This window comes from Euprymna scolopes, chromosome 12, assembly GCF_053919585.1.
Source record: "Euprymna scolopes isolate OS-2025 chromosome 12, ASM5391958v1, whole genome shotgun sequence".
NCBI lineage: Eukaryota > Metazoa > Mollusca > Cephalopoda > Sepiida > Sepiolidae > Euprymna > Euprymna scolopes.
In genome coordinates this window covers 151,964,318-151,986,296 of record NC_136493.1, presented here as the reverse complement: position 1 = coordinate 151,986,296, position 21,979 = coordinate 151,964,318, and the positions used below count along the sequence as shown (strand labels likewise).

General features: G+C 30.4%; 1 protein-coding gene across 1 annotated transcript in view; it reads right to left on the bottom strand.

Annotated features, from left to right (window-relative positions):
* LOC145291558 (protein white-like) overlaps positions 1–21,979 on the bottom strand; it is a 302,163-nt gene that overhangs the window by 210,020 nt on the left and 70,164 nt on the right. Inside the window, exon 3 of the mRNA XM_080137621.1 lies at positions 2,769–2,955. Within this exon, the coding sequence (XP_079993747.1) occupies positions 2,769–2,955 (187 nt within the window). The remainder of the gene's footprint in view (positions 1–2,768; positions 2,956–21,979) is intronic.

The following is a 21,979-nucleotide window of genomic DNA, read 5'->3' as shown; positions in this document are numbered from 1 at the left end:
GCTTCGATTGCAGTTTTGAACCATTCAGTGGTCTCAGTTGCACACTGTTCAGCAGGAAGAGAAAAAATATTTCCCCATGGGGCGTCTCTGATAAGATCTCTGATAGCTTCCCAGTCAGCCTTTTTATAATATCTCGTTGTTTTGAGCACTGGCTCTTCAGTTTTGGGTCTGGAGTTTAGGGCGATTTCAACCATTATTACCGCATGATCAGCGTTCCCAAGTGGGCTGTCGGCTTTCGTTACACAATCATCAGGAACTGTGGTCAAAAACAGATCTAATAGTGATGCGTGTTGCTCTTCCTGATCAGGGAAGCGGGTTGGGAAAGTAACAATTTGCGATAGGGAGTGAGATACAGAGAAGCTATGAGTTGCACTGCCTGCTGCATCTGTGTAAGTAGAGAATCCAAGCCAGTTTTTGTGATGGACATTAAAGTCACCAAATACATGTACTTGGGCGCTAGTGTCGAAGGAGAGTGCTGTGTCTATGCTGTCAGATACTTTGTTTATTATGGTGCAGTCTTGGGTCGAGGGAGAGCGGTAGAGAAAGTAAAAGTAGCTAATGTTGTGTTGCATGATTAGTCTAAAGCACATAAAGGCTTGATCATCCGTTTCTAGGTTTGTTTCTCTAGTAAAGGGAAGGGTATTACGAATGTAAACTCCAAGTCCGTGCATATGTCTGTCAGAGTCCTTACGGCAGAGTGGGAGATATCCAGGCATGTTAAAGTAGTTAGAGGGGATGGAGGAGTGTAGGTTAGTCTCACTTAGTGCTAAGATATCCGGGGTATTTGTTAGGAGAAATGCTTCAACATCAGCTAAATTAGTTCTAAGCCCATGGATATTTGTGAATGCAAGCCTCAAGGGAGGAGGCAAGTTGGATTTTTTTGTCCCTAAGCCTGGTTTAAGCTTATTTTTAGATTGTACTGTCATCATGTTTTTTAATGAGTTTCAGTTGGGTTAGGGGAAGCCGAACAGGAGGTTATGCAGAATATCACACATGCATCACAAGTAGACCATTAGCTGACCCTCCATCAACTAGGACTGTGGCCTCAGGAAAGCCCACCGGGGATGAGTGCAGGGTCCCTTTCCATGCGCGCCATGGCACTGCAAACATCCCGATATTATTCAACTGTTGATGGAGCAGCCGCTCTAAGCGCTACCAAAGAGTTAGGGCACCTGTACTACCAGTCGGAAACAGCAGCCAGTAACTGTCAATCCGGTACCCTCAACCCATCAGAGGAAGGTCAACCCAATCTAATTGCTCAGGCATATGTGGTACTCAAGCATTCTCAAGTGCCCAGCTTTAGGGGTGGGGTGTCTCGGGAGTGGGGGAAACGGCGTTCATTGCCCTAGACAAGAAACAAGATCTACCAATGGGTGTTTCTGTCGAATCACTGTGATAGTATCTCTGCGCCTGACTAATAGACAAAGAAGGAGTATGGAAGCCGGGCGATAGGCAGGACCTATCTACTCCTTAAGCAATTTAGGTATTGCAAACCGGTAATTTGTTTGAGTCACCAGCTCTAGGAAGGTTGTCATCCAAGACTGAAGAGGCCTCCCTCCTCTTTGGTTTAGTTTCAGAGTTTTCCTTCTCCTAGACGGATGATCTGGAAAGATCCACTGGGTCCGTCACCACTGAGAGGGTTTGCTCCGCGCCTGGGTTCTAATCCAGGTATTTCTGCGACCCCGCGTGGTTAGTTAATGTTATTGGGTTAGTTTGTAGAGGTTATATCTGCTAAATAGTTACACTCCTCAAAGTGGATTAGGGATATTGTTATTTCATTGTTAGTGGATAAAGGGGTTGAGTAGAGCTCATGCAGTGTAAGCAACTATGATTGTAAGGAGGCTTGTTAGGAGATAATGTGGTTTGAGGCTTTCACTTTTGTTTATATATATTTTTTATTATTTTTTTCCTTTTTTATTTTTATTTTTATTTATTTATTTATTTTTTTTTTTTTATTCATGTGAGCTTGGGTCTAGTATAATATTAAAGTGTGAGGTGTTTAGAATTGAACTACGAGTTGTGCCAAAACTATATTTTAGATGATAGCAGGGCATGAGATGCAAGTGCAATATAGTACGGGTAAAACAGTAAGTTTTGAGTCATGCATAATTTGGTAAATAGATATATGGCTGGTTTTAGTAGGTGCGAATAAAGTTGGAGGTACAAGGTGAGTTTCTATTATTGAGAGAAGATGTTTTCAGCTTTCAAGTAAAAGTTATGGACATTTAGCATAGCAAGGAGCATTGGTTCAGTTTCGTATTAGCGTTGCAAAGCTATCTAAGAGGAGACAGTTGTGTAATGCAGTGCGGTGTGCTTTGCTTCCGAGTACATACTTTGGCTGTTTAATACCAACTGGAATAGGAATGAACTCCAATGCATGTCTAGAGGGTAGAATTGTATAGATGTTTAGTGATGACTAAGCAGTTAGCATGTGAGAGTCAGGGGCTGGAAGTTAAAGATTCCAGTACAAAACGGAGTGAAATGTAGGAGTTAAGTGGCGGTTTGGTGGGAAGGAGCAGATTGTTAGTCTTCAAGGGATAGGGGTTATTAATTTACAAGAAACAGATCTACATTAGGATTTAGAGTGGCAGGTAATTTTTTTTTTTTTATGCTTCAGTGTCAGTGGCAGTATGCTTTGTTTGGCGTGAACAGAAGTTTTAGAAAGAGTGGCTCCCTCCCCTACATCTTGGTGTATTAGCAAACGATAGAACCTACATTTACTTTTATTGATGTTATTTTATATAAATACACCATTCACATTTTCTTACCCGAAACATGAGTTGTTCTTTGACAGTCAACGTTGGTATAAAGACATCATCTTGTTGGATGTAGGCTGATATTGAACTGATTTCTTCGCCAACAACTCGGCCATTCAGCGTCACAAGACCAGACACGGTAACCGTATTTCCGGTTCGATTCGTTAACACATTCATCAACGTCGTTTTGCCGGCGCCGCTGCGAAACAAAAAAAAATGTCGGTTTGTTTTAAATAATAGTATAAGAAAATAATTAAAATAGGAAATAATTAGAAATAGAAAATAATTAAAAATAGGAAATAATTAAAAATAGAAAATAATTAAAGATAGAAAATAATTTAAAATAGAAAATAATTAAAAATAGAAAATAATTAAAAATAGAAAATAATTAAAATAAGAAATAATTAAAATAAGAAATAATTAAAATTAGAAAATAATTAAAAATAGAAAATAATTAAAATTAGAAAATAATTAAAATAAGAAAATAATTAAAATAAGAAAATAATTTAAAATAGGAAATAATTAAAAATAGGAAATAATTAAAAATAGAAAATAATTAAAAATAGAAAATAATTAAAAAATTTTTTTTTTTTTACACAGCGATCACCACTTATCAAGGCCCGGAAGCCACTCAGGGATAAGGGTTATTGCAAGTACATAAAGTTAGTGAGGAGATTTGCTGAAATGTTTACTTAAGGGGGCGGTTCATTAGGAATTTGTTAACATTGGACTTGAAGACATCCAAATTGTAGTCCGGAGGGAAGCTGGCAGAAAATAATTAAAATTAGAAAATAATTAAAAATAGGAAATAATTAAAAATAGGAAATAATTAAAGATAGAAAATAAGTAAAAATAGAAAATAATTAAAAATAGAAATTAATTAAAAATAGAAAATAATTAAAACAAGAAAATAATTAAAAATAGAAAATATTTAAAAATAGAAAATAATTAAAATTAGAAAATAATTAAAAATAAGAACATAATTAAAATAAGAAAATAATTAAAAAATAAGAAAATAATTAAAAATAGAAAATAATTAATATTAGAAAAGAATTAAAATTAGAAAATAATTAAAAATAAGAAAATAATTAAAAATAAGAAAATAATTAAAAATGGAAAATAATTAAAAATAGGAAATAATTAAAATTAGAAAATAATTAAAGACAGAAAATAATTAAAAATAGAAAATAATTAAAAATAGAAAATAATTAAAAATAAAAAAATAATTAAAAATAGAAAATAATTAAAAATAAGAAAATAATTAAAAATAGAAAATAATTAAAGATAGAAAATCATTAAAAATAGAAAATAATTAAAATAAGAAAATAATTAAAATTAGAAAAATATTAAAATAGAAAATGATTAAAATCAGAAAATAATTAAAAATAGAAAATAATTAAAATTAGAAAATAATTAAAAATAGGAAATAATTAAAAATAGGAAATAATTAAAGACAGAAAATAATTAAAAATAGAAAATAATTAAAAATAGAAAATAATTAAAAATAAGAAAATAATTAAAAATAAGAAAATAATTAAAAATAAGAAAATAATTAAAAATAGGAAATAACTAAAAATAGAAAATAATTAAAAATAGAAAATAATTTAAAATAGAAAATAATTAAAAATAGAAAATAATTAAAAATACAAAATCATTAAAATAAGAAAATAATTAAAATTAGAAAATAATTAAAAACAGAAAATAATTAAAATTAGAAAATAATTAAACATAGAAAATAATTAAAAATAGAAAACAATTAAAAATAGAAAATAATTAAAAATAAGAAAATAATTAAAAATTGAAAATAATCAAAAATAGGAAATAAATAAAATTAGAAAATAATTAAAACTAGAAAATAATTAAAATTAGAAAATAATTTAAATTAGAAAATAATTAAAATAAGAAAATAATTAAAATAAGAAAATAATTTAAAATAGAAAATAATTCAAAATAGAAAATAATTGAAATAAGAAAACAATTAAAAATAGAAAATAATAAAAACAAGAAAATAATTAAAACTAGAAAACAATAAAAAATAGAAAATAATTAAAATAAGTAAATAATTAAAAATAGAAAATAATTAACATTAGAAAATAATTAAAAATAGAAAATAATTAAAATAAGAAAATAATTAAAAATAGAAAATAATTAAAATAAGAAAATGATTAAAAATAACAAAATAATTAAAAATAGAAAATAATTACAAATAGAAAATAATTAAAATTAGAAAATAATTAAAAATAGAAAATAATTAAAATTAGAAAACAATTAAAATACGAAAATAATTAAAAATAGAAAATAATTAAAATAAGAAAATAATTAATAATAGAAAATAATTAAAAGTAGAAAATAATTAAAATTAGAAAATAATTAAAAATAAGAAAATAATCAAAAATAGAAAATAATTATAATAAGAAAATAATTAAAAATTGAAAATAATTAAAAATAGAAAATAATTAAAATAAGAAAATAATTAACAATAAGAAAATAATTAAAATACGAAAATAATTAAAATAGTAAATAATTAAAAATAGAAAATAATTAAAATTAGAAAATAATTAAAATAAGAAAATAAGTAAAAATAAGAAAATAATTAAAAATAGAAAATAATTAAAAATAGAAAATAATTAAAAATAGAAAATGATTAAAATTATAAAATAATTAAAATAAGAAAATGATTCAAAATAACAAAATAATTAAAAATAGAAAATAATTAAAATAAGAAAATAATTAAAGATAGAAAATAATTTAAAATAGATAATAATTAAAAATAGAAAATAATTAAAAATAAGAAAATAATTAAAAATAGAAAATAATTACAAATAAGAAAATAACTAAAAATAGAAAATAATTAAAAATAGAAAATAATTAAATATAGAAAATAATTAAAATTAGAAAATAATTAAAAATAAGAAAATAATTAAAATAAGAAAATACTTTAAAATAAGAAATAATTAAAATTAGAAAATAATTAAAAATAGAAAATAATTAAAAATAGAAAATAATTAAAAATAAGAAAATAACTAAAAATAGAAAATAATTAAAGATAGAAAATAATTACAAATAGAAAATAATTAAAATTAGAAAATAATTATAAATAAGAAAATAATTAAAATAAGATAATACTTTAAAATAGGAAATAATTAAGAATAAGAAAAAAACTAAAAATAGAAAATAATTAAAAATAGAAAATAATTTAAAATAGAAAATAATTAAAAATAGAAAATAATTAAAAATAGAAAATAATTGAAATAAGAAAATAATTAAAAATAGAACATAATTAAAATAAGAAAATAATTAAAAATGGAAAATAATTAAAAATAGGAAATAATTAAAAATAGAAAATAATTAAAAATAAGAAAATAATTAAAAATAGAAAATAATTAAAAATAGAAAATAATTAAAAATAGAAAATAATTAAAATAAGAAAATAATTAAAAATAGAAAATAATTAAAAATAGAAAATAATTAAAATTAGAAAATAGTAAAAACAAGAAAATAATTAAAACTAGAAAACAATTAAAAATAAAAAATAATTAAAATAAGAAAATAATTAAAAATAGAAAATAATAAAAATTAGAAAATAATTAAAAATAGAAAATAATTAACATTAGAAAATAATTAAAAATAAGAAAATAATTAAAAATAGAAAATAATTAAAATAAGAAAATGATTAAAAATAACAAAATAATTAAACATAGAAAATAATTACAAATAGAAAATAATTAAAATAAGAAAATGATTAAAAATAGAAAATAATTAAAAATAAGACAATAACTAAAAATAGAAAATAATTAAAGATAGAAAATAATAAAAATTGGAAATTATTAAAATTAGAAAATAATTAAAAATAAGAAAATAATTAAAAATAGAAAATAATTAAAAATAAGAAAATAACTAAAAATAGAAAATAATTAAAAATAGAAAATAATTACAAATAGAAAATAATTAAAATAAGAAAATAATTAAAAATAGAAAATAATTAAAATAAGAAAAAAATTAAAAATAAGAAAATAATTAAAATACGAAAATAATTAAAATAGGAAATAATTAAAAATAGAAAATAATAAAAATTAGAAAATAATTAAAATTAGAAAATAATTAAAATAAGAAAATAAGTAAAAATAAGAAAATAATTAAAAATAGAAAATAATTAAAAATAGAAAATAATTAAAAATAGAAAATGATCAAAATTATAAAATAATTAAAATAAGAAAATGATTCAAAATAACAAAATAATTAAAAATAGAAAATAATTAAAAATAGAAAATAATTAAAATAAGAAAATAATTTAAAATAGATAATAATTAAAAATAGAAAATAATTAAAAATAAGAAAATAATTAAAAATAGAAAATAATTACAAATAAGAAAATAATTAAAAATAGAAAATAATTAAAAATAAAAAATAATTAAATATAGAAAATAATTAAAATTAGAAAATAATTAAAAATAAGAAAATAATTAAAATAAGAAAATACTTTAAAATAAGAAATAATTAAAATTAGAAAATAATTAAAAATAGAAAATAATTAAAAATAAGGAAATAATTAAAAATAAGAAAATAACTAAAAATAGAAAATAATTAAAGATAGAAAATAATTAAAAATAGAAAATAATTAAAATTAGAAAATAATTATAAATAAGAAAATAATTAAAATAAGAAAATACTTTAAAATAGGAAATAATTAAGAATAGGAAATAACTAAAAATAGAAAATAATTAAAGATAGAAAATAATTTAAAATAGAAAATAATTAAATATAGAAAATAATTAAAAATAGAAAATAATTGAAATAAGAAAATAATTAAAAATAGAAAATAATTAAAATAAGAAAATAATTAAACATGGAAAATAATTAAAAATAGGAAATAATTAAAAATAGAAAATAATTAAAAATAAGAAAATAATTAAAAATAGAAAATAATTAAAAATAGAAAATAATTAAAAATAGAAAATAATTAAAATAAGAAAATAATTAAAAATAGAAAATAATTAAAAATAGAAAATAATTAAAATTAGAAAATAATAAAAACAAGAAAATAATTAAAACTAGAAAACAATTAAAAATAAAAAATAATTAAAATAAGAAAATAATTAAAAATAGAAAATAATTAAAAATAGAAAATAATTAAAAATAGAAAATAATTAAAATAAGAAAATAATTAAAAATAGAAAATAATTAAAAATAGAAAATAATTAAAATTAGAAAATAATAAAAACAAGAAAATAATTAAAACTAGAAAACAATTAAAAATAAAAAATAATTAAAATAAGAAAATAATTAAAAATAGACAATAATTAAAAATAAAAAATAATTAAAATAAGAAAATAATTAAAAATAGAAAATAATTAAAAATAGAAAATAATTAAAAATAGAAAATAATTAACATTAGAAAATAATTAAAAATAAGAAAATAATTAAAAATAAGAAAATAATTAAAATAAGAAAATGATTAAAAATAACAAAATAATTAAACATAGAAAATAATTACAAATAGAAAATAATTAAACATAGAAAATGATTAAAAATAGAAAATAATTAAAAATAAGAAAATAACTAAAAATAGAAAATAATTAAAGATAGAAAATAATAAAAATTGGAAATTATTAAAATTAGAAAATAATTAAAAATAAGAAAATAATTAAAAATAGAAAATAATTAAAAATAAGAAAATAACTAAAAATAGAAAATAATTAAAAATAGAAAATAATTACAAATAGAAAATAATTAAAATAAGAAAATAATTAAAAATAGAAAATAATTAAAAATAAGAAAATAACTAAAAATAGAAAATAATTAAAGATAGAAAATAATAAAATTGGAAATTATTAAAATTAGAAAATAATTAAAAATAAGAAAATAATTAAAATAAGAAAATAATTTAAAATAGGAAATAATTAAGAATAGGAAATAACTTAAAATAGAAAATAATTAAAGATAGAAAATAATTTAAAATAGAAAATAATTAAAAATAGAAAATAATAAAAAATAGAAAATAATTGAAATAAGAAAATAATTAAAAATAGAAAATAATTAAAAATAGAAAATAATTAAAATAAGAAAATAATTAAAAATAGAAAATAATTAAAATTAGAAAATAATTAAAAATAGAAAATAATTAAAATAAGAAAATAATTAAAAATGCAAAATAATTAAAATAAGAAAATGATTAAAAATAACAAAATAATTAAAAATAGAAAATAATTACAAATAGAAAATAATTAAAATTATAAAATAATGACAAATAGAAAATAATTAAAATTAGAAAATAATTAAAATACGAAAATAATTAAAAATAGAAAATAATTAAAATAAGAAAATAATTAAAAGTAGAAAATAATTAAAAATAGAAAATAATTAAAAATAAGAAAATAATTAAAAATAGAAAATAATTAAAAATAGAAAATAATTAAAAATAAAAAATAATTAAAAATAAGAAAATAATTAAAATAAGAAAATAAGAAAATAATTAAAAATAGAAAATAATTAAAAGTAGAAAATAATTAAAATTAGAAAATAATTAAAAATAAGAAAATAATTAAAAATAGAAAATAATTAAAAATAGAAAATAATTTAAATAAGAAAATAATTAAAAATAAGAAAATAATTAAAATTAGAAAATAATTAAAATAGGAAATAATTAAAAATAGAAAATAATTTAAATTAGAAAATAATTAAAATTAGAAAATAATTAAAATAAGAAAATAAGTAAAAATAAGAAAATAATTAAAAATAGAAAATAATTTAAAATAGGAAATAATTAAAAATAGAAAATAAGTAAAAATAGAAAATAATTAAAAATAAGAAAATAATTAAAAATAGAAAATAATTAAAAATAAGAAAATAATTAAAGATAGAAAATAATTAAAAATAGAAAATAATTAAAAATAGAAAATAATTAAAATAAGAAATAATTAAAATTAGAAAAATATTAAAAATAGAAAATAATTAAAAATAGAAAATATTAAAAATAGAAAATAATTAAAATTAGAAAATAATTAAAAATAAGAAAATAATTAAAAATAGAAAATAATTAAAAATAGAAAATAATTAAAAATAAAAAATAATTAAAAATAGAAAATAATTAAAAATAGAAAATAATTAAAAATAAGAAAATAATTAAAAATAGAAAATAATTAAAAATAGAAAATAATTAAAAATAGAAAATAATTAAATATAGAAAATAAGGCACAACAAAAACAAAAAGAATCGAACGAATGTTAAATAAATTAGCAAATTGTTAGAAATGGCAGCGAATTTTTTCCCTAGGTCTTGATATGTTCCGGTAAAGGGATATATTTATTTGGACTAGCTGTGTGGTATTGACTACTGTAATCGAGCAATACAATCTACTAAATCACTTTCGTAAGTCACTTTTCGTAATCGTAGCTAGTAAAATGCTTAAGCTTTAGGCTCCCGGTGTATCTTTCAACGTCTACCTCAAGTTATTGTATCTGTTCATAGTTATGGCTTACACCAGCCAATCATATTCTTTTGCGGAGAAACCCGGACGTATTCATATTGATTACATCACGTATCTTGATTGGACGGCAGATCAAATGAACAAAAGATATTTAGATCCGCTAAAGATATTCTAGTTCCGAAAATCTGCTATACTATAAAAACCAAAACACACAGCTGTCTTTCTTTCTTTCCTCGTTTTCTTTCAAATACAACATACGTTACTATGATATAATTACTTTGAGACGAAGATCCTCCACAGATAATACGAGTGACACACTCACAAATTTCTGTTCGCCGAGCAAAGCATACACACGTCATTCAGCGAACGCACGTACACTATTTATATATATATATATATATATATATATATATATATATATATATATATATATATATATATATATATATATATATATATATATTATTACATTTACACCCCAAACAAGGCACATTGCCACTTTGGTGTAGGGGGCTACTATCAGGGTCAGCAACTACTGGGGCATTATGTAGGGATTTGGGCAGCAAGATGTCGGTTCACGTTGCACTTGTAACTTCTGCATGCCAGTACAGTTGGGGAAGCAGGATCCTGGAATGGAATTCCAGAGTCTAGCAAGCGGTTCTGGGGAAGAAACTACTGGAGTAGAAAGATCTTTTATATCTAGGGATCTCTACTGTGTGGGGGTGGGATTTAGCTGTCTGTCGGGTTTGTCGAGGGTGTCTGCGTCGTTGGGTAACAAGTGTCTGCAGTTCGTCAGAGCATTCACCATTAAAATACTTGTAGAACAAGCAGAGGGATGCAACGTTTCGTCGATGGGACAGAGGCTGAAGCTTAGATGCCAGTTCAGGGCCTATCAGATTGGCGACTCTTTTTTTAACCTTGTCTAGGAGCGAGAGACTAGTAGTAGACACACCAGCCCAGATGTGACAACAATATTCCATACATGGGCGAATGGTGGCCTTATAGAGATACAGGATACTTTCAGGTGTCAGTAGTTTTCTAGCACGGTAGAGAGAGCCTACCTTTTTTGCAGCGGCCCTGGCAATGTTTTCAATATAATTGTTCCAGCTCATATTTCCTGTGAACGTTAGGCCAAGCAGTTTGAAAGATGTACTCTCAGACAGGGAGTCACTAGCCATTGCTATTGGTGGCAGAGAAGGTTTCTTGTAGTTATTGAAGGAAACCAGTTTAGTCTTGGCAGCATTGAATGTGACCATCCATTTATGTTCCCATTCCACTACAGATTGGAGGTCATCCTCTAGTGTTTTTACCATTTCTTTAGATATGTGTTCATTTGTTTTCCTGTCATGCCTGTTATAGAGTGTAGTGTCATCAGCATATATACCCATCTCAGAGGCAGTTTTGTCGGGGAGGTCATTAATAAATATCAGGAACAATAGAGGTCCAAGAATAGATCCCTGAGGCACTCCCGCATTTTTATCACACTGTTTAGATGTTCGACCGTCGAGGACAACCTGGATGTTTCTCTTATCTAAGAAGGATTTAATTATACTAAGTATTCTACCAGTGATACCGTATGATTTAATTTTCCTGAGGAGACCCTTGTGCCATACCCTGTCAAAAGCCTTGGATATATCTAGAGCTACCGCTCTGCCCTCCCCCGCTTTGTCCAGTGAATGGTATATACGTTCAGAGATTACAGTGAGGATGTCAGCTGTGGAACGGGCTTGTCTAAATCCATATTGTTTGTCAGTCAGAAGTTTAGCATCTGTAAGGTGCCGGACTAGAGCATGGTTAATTAAGGTCTCAAATATTTTGGCGAAAAGTGGGAGGAGGCTAATGGGGCGATAATTTGATGGGTCAGTTCTTTCGGCAGACTTCTTGAATATTGGTACAACAGAAGCGGTTTTCCAACAGCCCGGAAAGCATGATTCATTAAGGCATTTGTTGTAGAGTTTGGAGAGAACTGGAGCTACTTCGGCTGAGCACTTTTTTAATAGCACAGCTGGGATGAGATCAGGTCCACATGCTTTTGAAGTGTCAAGATTTTTTATGATAGCATGTACCTGAGCAGGGGTGATTTTTAGATCGTCTAGCGTGGCGTCTGTCCGCAAAGGAAAGTCAGGCAGGGGGTGGTTGGAAGGGTCCAGTGTGGAGTTCGAGGCAAACCGGCTGGCAAGCATATTAGCTTTGTCGGTTGCTGAGCAAACAACCTCATGATTGTTGGTTAGTGGGGGAATTGTTGATTGCCCATTATTTACTACACTGTTGTAGATTTTCCAGAAGTCACGATTTCCTAATTTTTGTGCTTCGATGCGTTTTTTAGTGGTTTCAGTAAATTCTCTCTTGGCTGTCGCTATTTCTTTGTTAACGTTATTTCTAGCTTCTATGTACTTCTGTTTGTTTGAACTGGACTTATGTCGGTTAAATCTGCGGTATGCATGCTGTCTTTGAGCAATGGCAGTTGCGCAAGTCGAAGTAAACCATTGGGGAGAGTGGGGCTTGCTATAAAATTTCCGCATGGGAACATGTGCTTCCATTGCGGTTTTGAACCATTCAGTGGTCTCATTTGCGCACTGTTCAGTAGGAAGAGAAAAAATATACCCACTAACAAAGCAGACACACTAATGCACACACACACACACACACACACACACACACACACACACACACCTCCATGCTTATCTCACACACGCAAACGCACAAGCCGAAAGCTGAAATATACATGTGTACTGAATTCCTGCGTACAGCCAAAACAACACTTTCACTCAGGAGCGTTCCTTGTGCATTCTGAGATGTCATTCTTTACCGAACTCTTTATCTTTCGTTGTCTTTAGTTTTCTATGTAATTCATTCTTAAAATGTTCACTCCTTAAAATGTCCACTCCTTAAAATGTTCACTCCTTAAAATAATTTCTGTAATCGGGAGGGAACTATATTTCTCTCGGGTGGAGACATATATTGCGTCTTTGTGTAGTGATGCGTCCCATTCTTAATTGCCGTAAAAATGTTATTACTTTATGTAATTGTATTGTATCACATATTGATCTTAAGTGAAGTAATTATAGCAAATGAACGATTAGATGATTGCTTGCTGAAAGTCACATAAACTGTAGAGAAAAAACGAATAAATGATAATATATAAAGATTTTTATGAGTACATACTTTTATAAAACATTTAAATAATACTGAACGCAGTGTCATTATTATCATTTGCTGTAGTTTTTTTTATATATATATAGTTTAACGATATATAAATAAAGAAGAAAAATTTGAAAACGAAATAAACTAAAATACATTTCTCAAATATTTTTCTCCTTAGTTCTAATTTAATGTTTAAAATACGAGTAAATAAGAGGTGAAGTATTAATGGGCCGTTGGCGCAAATTAATAGATACCGCTTCGAGAATTTGTAAGTAGATTTTTTACGTGCTCTGTGTGTTATATAACAAATGTATTTGTGACGTATTTATGTCGTGTAACGGAACCAAAATTATACGTCGGTTGCGTTATCAATTTTAAACGTTTTAAACGAAAACTTATTTTCGCTTACATGAAAAAAAAATGACACTTTTTACAACTCTTCGAGTTTGGTCTGTTTATTTTTCATTGACATTCAACTGACAATCAATACATCAGAACACAGTAGGGGGTAGGGTGACTTGCAAAAATGTCCCACCTGCCAAAGTCTCTATCTGTCTTTGTGGATGATCCTTTTTATTATCGTCAAATGCCCTCATGACCTTTTTTTCCAGCCTTTGTTTATTGTTTTCAAAAGCAGGTCAGTAGGCTAGTTTGCTCTGACCGACTTTTGCATATTTTGTCTGTCAGAGCTTCCCAAGATATTACGACACCATTGCGACGTATTTCCCAGGCTAGTCCTAGATCCTCAGAATGATCCAGATATTATGTTATCTTCATAGTTGTTTCACCACGTTCCAGTCAACCATTCCTTTGACCTTCTTCAGGTGGTTAACCGCGATGGGATAGAAATGTTGAGTCTCTTAACTGTATCCTCAATAATTACTGTTCTTGTTGCCTCACCACTTTTTTTTTTTTTTTTTTGCCAACTAATCCTCTGGCCTGCTTTGGGTAGGATTGAAACCGCTATCTTCAAACAATGCTCATCTGAAACAATAGAGATTCAATGCCTATATTCTCTGTGCTACGGGTTAGTTGACCATAAAAAACGTGGTGCGACAACAACAATTATTACCAAGGATGCAGTTAAGAGACTAAGATTGAGATTCCAACCTTGAAAGTCAGACCGATAGAAACTGGGTCATTTCGATGGCCTTTTTGCTGTCGGATTAATGCAAAATGTTCTGTGTAGCCTGTGGAGGTCCACTCTACAGACCTTACCTCCTGGCTTTCAGGAGGAGCAAGTTTATCGCTTGTTGTTCGGGAATGCCGACGGAGCTACTATATATTTTTGCAGTGCCAGAGCGCTCCACCTCTTGGGGCGCTGGCCTGTTTTCCCACCTTTCGACCTTATGTCACATCCTCTCGCGGTGAGAGAGTGGTAAGTACTGGTTTAAAAGTCTGTGATAAACCAACAGTCAAGCAACAGACAGCGAAATGAATTCCTGTGTCTTCTATATCTCTCACTAGACTTATTACTCATTTCTCCACCAGAAAACATTTCACCACCGATTTGGATTGAACCGGAAGTGGATCGCTTTCTCGATGCACTCTCATGAGATGTGTAGAAGATGCGCTAATGGCACGGCCATTCTATGAAACTGGACACGTTGTTGGCCATTTTTGTGTAAATTTATGTCCCCCTCCGGTTTCACAGCATGGCAACTGAAGCGCACTTGTTTTATTTATTTATTTTGCCAAATTTATTGAATTAAATTCTATCAAATTGAAAAATTAAATAAAAATATTTTTAAGTAGATAATTCTGATAAGACTGTGATGAATAGCAGATTTGACACTGGTGGGAACTATAATTTCGGCGATGACTATTAATTATTTTTTGAGACAACAAAAAGGACGAGAACAAATATAAAATGATCACCATGTCGGAACAGATATTATCTCAAGCGCAGTTACTAAAACTGAATGAACTTTTATAAAAAAAACAAACTAGATTACCTGTGACCCGTTGGGTGAGTATGTTATATTAGCTATGGCATTAATTTATGAGCGTGACACTTGTGACGTAAAGAAAATAGTTTTTTGTGACATAACAGAAACATTTTTATGAAAGTATATTCAAATGAAAAAAGAATATAGATAGATTTCTATGAGTTGTTCTGTTTATTATAATTGTTTATTTTTGAAAAAAAACTTACATATATTTAATTATAAGTGGTTGGCCATACTTAAAGGTAAATGTGCACTGAACAGATACCATATTCCTTAAAGTTAAATTCAAATTTTTTTTTAATTTAAACGCGATAAAAAAACAATTCAGATGCTGAAAACTTACACAGTAAAACAATATGTTTTATTATTGCGTTGATTGTTTATTTGTAACGCAAATTAAAAAAAAAACATATTTTCGGGGTTATTTATGTTGGTCGTGTAGAAGAAAATGTATGAATGTTTTAAGAAAGGTGTATTAAAAAATAGAGAATAAATTTTTAAAAAATGAAAGCGGTGGGTAAATCGCCGTTGTAAAATGCTCTTATGGTTGTCAACGGATTAAAGTAGATTTATTTGTAAGAAAATTGCGTTAAAATAACTTAAACGTAATACAGAAATGAATGATGTAAAAAAAAAGTGCAGAAAGTAATAACAATTGTTTATTTAAACGCGAAAAAAAAACAATTGGGACGCTAAAAAACGTACACAGTAAAACAATAGGTTTTATTTTCGCGTTGATTATTTGTTTATGTACGCATGCGCAACCGGAAGTCGTAAACCGGATGTTGGTTACAACACCCGTTACAAGGTCATTTGAGTTTTATAATTATAAAGATTATTCTAAATTTGAATAAAAATTCCAGTCTACATTCTAACAAGTCAGACTTCATATTTCCATGTGACAAGCTAAAGTTGGGTCTTCTCCATATTGTATGACGTATTCCTGAAGTCATAAAACATTAATAACGCAAAAAGCTATTTAATCAAACTGAAATTTGGCATGGTAATAGTTACTGCTATTAAGCAACATCTGATTAAACTTGAAAATATTTTCGACCTTGACCGAACTTTTCGAGGCGAAAGTCGTATAAGCTATGGGGTTTCATTGGCTCCAATCTACAAGTAACAAGACTATGAACAGAAAGTTATCGCTAAAAATGACCCTGACCTTTGACTTAAATATATTCGGAATGAAATATTGATTTTGTAGGGAGGGGCATGTTATTGACAAAAAAAAATGAGACTTTATTATATAGACGAAGAAGAAGAAGAAGAAGAAGAAGAAGAAGAAGAAGAAGAAGAAGGTGGTTCAATTTCTATTTAGCTTTAAATTGCGAACAATTTGTCATTCATTTATATCAGCAATTAAAGCTGAACGGAAAGTTTTCAAGGCGAAAGTCATAAGTTTTGGGGTTTCGTTAGCTCCAATATACAAGTAACGAGTCTCTATGAACAGAACCGAAGTTATCGTTAAAAGTGACATTGACCTTTGACCTAATATACTAAAATTAAATTAGTTGTAAGTTTGACTATAGCCGATATTTTGACCAAGTTTGATGACGATTGGTCAAGCGATGCAGGCGCTAGGTTGCACACAAACAAAATTATACATTCGATTGAATGCATAACCCTCTTCGGCGGAAGGTATTATATGACAACCAATTAATTTCATATTCAATTTTGAAAACCCGTTAAAAGTTTATTTTTACGGACCAATGACATTTTAGACGATTCGGTAAAGTGCACCCACGTACACATAAGTGATTATACATAAATACTGTTTGTGAATCAACATAATCCTAGTATCCAGATTCAGAAAAAAAATTTTCTATACCTTAAAATATATTCAAGCGAAAAGAGGCACTAATAGAACTCCTTGAAACTAAGAGTATATTTGTAAATATTTATTCATAAAGAAATACAAAGTTACCTCTTTTAATTGAATTAAATAAAAATGCTGATTCTTTTAAAACTAATACGCATTTTCTTTTCTTTTTTTTTTATTGTCGCTACACGAGGAAGTGAAAGCGCCAGAAAAAAAATGTATATATTTGTTTTCACAAGTGACGGCACGATCCTTAACAAATTCGTCCACGCAATTCTGAACACCACCGCCGAATCGACACGCTACGTCACGAACAAATACCGTTGAATCGACACATATGTTTCCAAGCAGAAGCGAACAATCTCGCCGAATCGATACGCCACGATACGAAGATGCAATAACGCGAGACACGTTATTAAAGAAGTGCATTTCAAAACCCGCAAATCAATTATCGGCTTGTTCTTTTCATAGCCGTTGAGCGAAACTAAATTGTCACTTTGGGGGTAAGATGGGTGTTGTTCATTAGTGGACTTGATTTGTAATTGAAAGGTCCCGGGTTCGCTTTTCACCGCATGCTCGGCACATTTCTTCCTGATCTTGAGATCACACATATGACAATGCTGGGCAGGCCGTTTCCTCCTGGTACTTTGCCTTAAGAGTAAAGGCGCATGAGCTTCTTCGGTGGTGCCTGCATCTACCGCATCATTAAACTCTCCCTGCTCTGGATGGTTGGGTGCGTCATCTTCTGAGGAGCTTTCTTCATAAGGTTGTTCGTACAGCAGTGGGGCTTCGTCTTCTGATGAAATGAGTTCGTCACTGATTACGCAATCATGTAGGCACACTGGACGCACCTTTATGTGGCGTGGTGTTCCATCAACGGAGATCGAGTGTTGGCTTTGTTACTGTTCCTGTGCCGAACTGCGTCGTGCATCTTCCCAGTGGATTCTTCGCCCAAACCGCATCTTCTTCCTTGTATGGATTAGCAATTGTGGTGTCGGGCACCATCACTTTATCGATACTCTTGACACGGATCTTATAATTGTATAGCACATTCGCAGGTGTCGTCATGGCCGTCTTGTCCTTAGTCGTGACGTTGTGCCAGTACACTGATTCTAAGATCGTGCACTTTGTTCTTGTCGCAATGCACTTTATTGTGCGATGAGATATCTCAATCATTCCATTTCCGGAGGGTACGTGGGCGCACCGAAATCGAATGTGTGCGCCCTACATTTGTGTAAAATCGGCAAATGTCTTTCCGCAAAATGCCGCAGCATTATCTGTTAGCAATTCGGTCGGTGCACCCTTTCACAGAATATACTTTGCAACTGCTTCATGACGCCAGCAAAATCCTGTCGGTGCAACTGCCTCCAAATAGCAAAACGGCTAGAGCCACAGTCTATCAACGTCAAGTACAACTGAGTGCCGAAATGAGTTATATGCATAGCAATCCTTCTCCATGTTTCCGGGACATCAAGCCTACGTGGCTTCCAGTGCACCGGGGCTGGATCTATGGACTGGCATTCTTTACAATCCCCAACTACCAACCACACTTCAATTTCAGTTATTAGTGGATTTGCTTACTTAACAAAGTCCTTTTCACACCGGGATATCCACTAGACTGATGAATTGTCTGTATCTGAGACACGTGTTCATGTTCAGCGGCGACAGCACACACAAGTTCTCTGAGTTCTGTCGATTTGCGGATCTCATTTTACCACCGAGTAAGTTGGTCAGCTGGTATCGTGAGACTTAACGATCCCTTCATCGATTGTTAGTGCATATTCTGAGGCTAAATCTCGAAGCATGGACAGGCGACGCCCAATTAACATTTCTGAGGCTGCTTTGATGTGCATTCTCGTCTGTCCGAACAAGGTGTCAGTTATCCACCGATATACACAGGCAGAGTCCAATCGTAGATGTATGGTTTTGGTTTTCCACTGTAATGCAAGGCTGACGCCTTGCAGCACAGCATCAAGCTCAGCTAAATTTATGTTTGTCTTCATGCAATGATCGGAGCCAGCTTGCGTCCTCTGCCACGGAACCATTGCTTTCCACAACCACGCCCGTAGTAATGGAACTAGCGTCCACCCACACTGTAACATCTTCTCCAGACACACCAGTCACCTTTTACTGGGCTGCTCTTAAATGTCGATCATCCGTGCTAGAATAGGGTCTCGCACTTCATCATCCCATCCAGTCGTCATCATATTTGCTCTTCGTTTTACAAACACTGTAGCGACGCGTAACCAGCCACACACCAGGAAATGATCAGTCAGTTTCCCGCACACTGAAAATACAATTTGGCAAGTAAGTTTATCGGACACTGCTGGAAGGTCACATCCACGTCGCCATAACCATTTTTCGTGCTCCTCCTGAACATGTAATCCAAATACGCGTGAACTCAGTTTCAGCTGTTCTCGGGTCTTGCTTTCCAGACCAAACTTCTCCAAATGTTCCTTGACACGGGTCGCAGAACACATACTTTCATTCACAAAAATGTTGTCGATATACGAAGACGTAACCACATTTATAGTCTTATCCTGACTGAGGACGGTATTGACAATAGCCCGCATTATTAAAAGGGCAACGTTAAGCCCAAATCCGAGGCAGGTGAGACAATATCGTTGTTCCTTGATCTGTTTGGAACGGCCACAGAGATTTTTCAACATGTACTTGCTAATAGGCTCGGCGTAGGTCCAACACTGCAACGTTTGGTCCCTGTTGTTGCCATTCCCTCATTTTTTGTAAGCAAACATCCGCGTTGGCCGTATGAACGTCCACATACTTATTTAGCCCCCGATAATCCATAACGGGCCGCACTTTTTATTTGTTCTCCTGCACAACAGCCATGACGGAATTAGACCTTTTGGGGATCCAAGTTCGTCTTCAGGATATGGCAGCAGCCAACAATTGTCAAACCACGTCTGCAGTTCGCGATCATATTTCTCACGAATTTGTGTTGGGACGGAATACTCTGCAAGTCTATTTCTCAACGTAAGTGGAGGTTGGTTGCCAGCCGATTTCCACGATGTGATCAACTGAGAGTCTGCAAAGAAGTCAGGCTCGGTGATGGTGATAGCAGAAAATCGGTTTAGCTGAAATGTGCGAAGGTCATCTCACCTTCAATAGATAGCTACTCCTTCCAGTCGCTTGATTGCGTCCAGCCCAAGCAATAAATCAAATCCCAGCAAGTATCCATCCACAATTAAGACTATGCTAATGCTCCGCATTACACCAAGGTTCATTTGCATCAATCTTATTCCACAGCAGCTAAGTGTGCTTCCATCTGCTGTGAACATCGGGGTCACTTTCCTCGTCCATTTCTTGCAACACGACTTGCAGACCAGTGACTGTGTGCATCCAGTATCTACTAGAGTTGTACGCGGTAGTCCATTGATGTGAACAGTGATAACTGGCAATGCGCCATTTACACCAGTTTGGGGGATGAGATTGGTGCTGAATTCTCGTCCCCTTGCTGGTTTCCCGGACAAAATCTGGCAATATGCCCTCGCCGCTTACATCGGTAACACGTGATAGGTTGCCGATGCTTAACATTAACATTTCTTCCCGTCGCACTATCCAGTAGGCAATCGTTTGCTCTATGATTGACTCTATTACACTTGTAACACCGCCGTGAAGTGTCCGTCTCCTTAGCTGTAACTTGTGTTGACCGTGCGGCTAATGCAGCTTGCTGTGGAACTCTCGTGCAGTTCTTTAAAATGGCACAAGCACGCCAGCACGTGAGATAGATATAGGTTTTCCATCTGGGAGGATGCTCATAACAAGTCTCCCGCATGCTCCGGCAATCCAGCACATTGAAGTCCTTGATCCGATATGCCGCCAAACAGGACCGCAAGCCTGCGTAATACTGCCAAGAATACGTCGACTGTTTCACCTGGTTGTAGGCGACGTGCTGCAAACTGCTTCCACGCAGCGAAAGGATCCAAAGCAAACGCTGTATAAAGTGTTTTCTTTATACACTCAAAATTGTTCTGCTTTTCGGCACTCAATTGCTGGTACACAGCATATACGCCGCCTGACAAGCGCATCGGAATGATGCACTCGATGCGCTTCACCCCACTCATCTGACATATTAGTTCAGCTTTCTTCAACCACTCTACTACTGACTATCCAAGTTCACTGCCATTAAATACGGGTATGAGCTTCGGGCCGAAGGCCATGATAGTCGAGATAGCTTGTCGCTACACGAGGGCGAGAGTGCCAGAAAAAAAAATATATATGTATATATATATTTATTTTCACAAGTGACGGCACGGTCCTTAACAAATTCATTCAATCAATTCTGAACACCACCGCCGAATCGACACACCACGCCACGAACAAGTACCAAGCAGAACCAAACAATCTCGCCGAATCGAGACGCCATGATACGAAAATCTAATAACACGAGACATGTTATTAAAGAAATGTATTTCAAAACCCACAAATCACTTATCGGCTTGTTCTTTTCATAGCCGTTAGGCGAAATCAAATCATCACTTTGGAGGCAAGATGGGTGTAGTTCATTAGTGAACTTAATTTGTAATCGAAAGGTCCCGGGTTCGCCTTTCACCGAAGGTAGGCCCGACTCGTACGCTTGTGCACTTCCGCGCATGCTCGGCACAATAAAAAACATACAAACATACAAAGTAAAAAAATACCCTCCATAAATCCCCAACCCTGTGGCAAAAACAATATCTAAAAGATATTAGTCCTGGAAAGAAATGTCTTTTTGTTTTATGTGGTTGTGTATTTGGTTTTCTGTTCGTTTGTTGATGTTGTTGTAGTATTTTTGTTTAATTGCCTGTTTGTTTTTTTCAAATTTATTCTTAGAAAAAGAAAATATAAAAAGAATAAATGCGAATCTGAGTTATCAGCT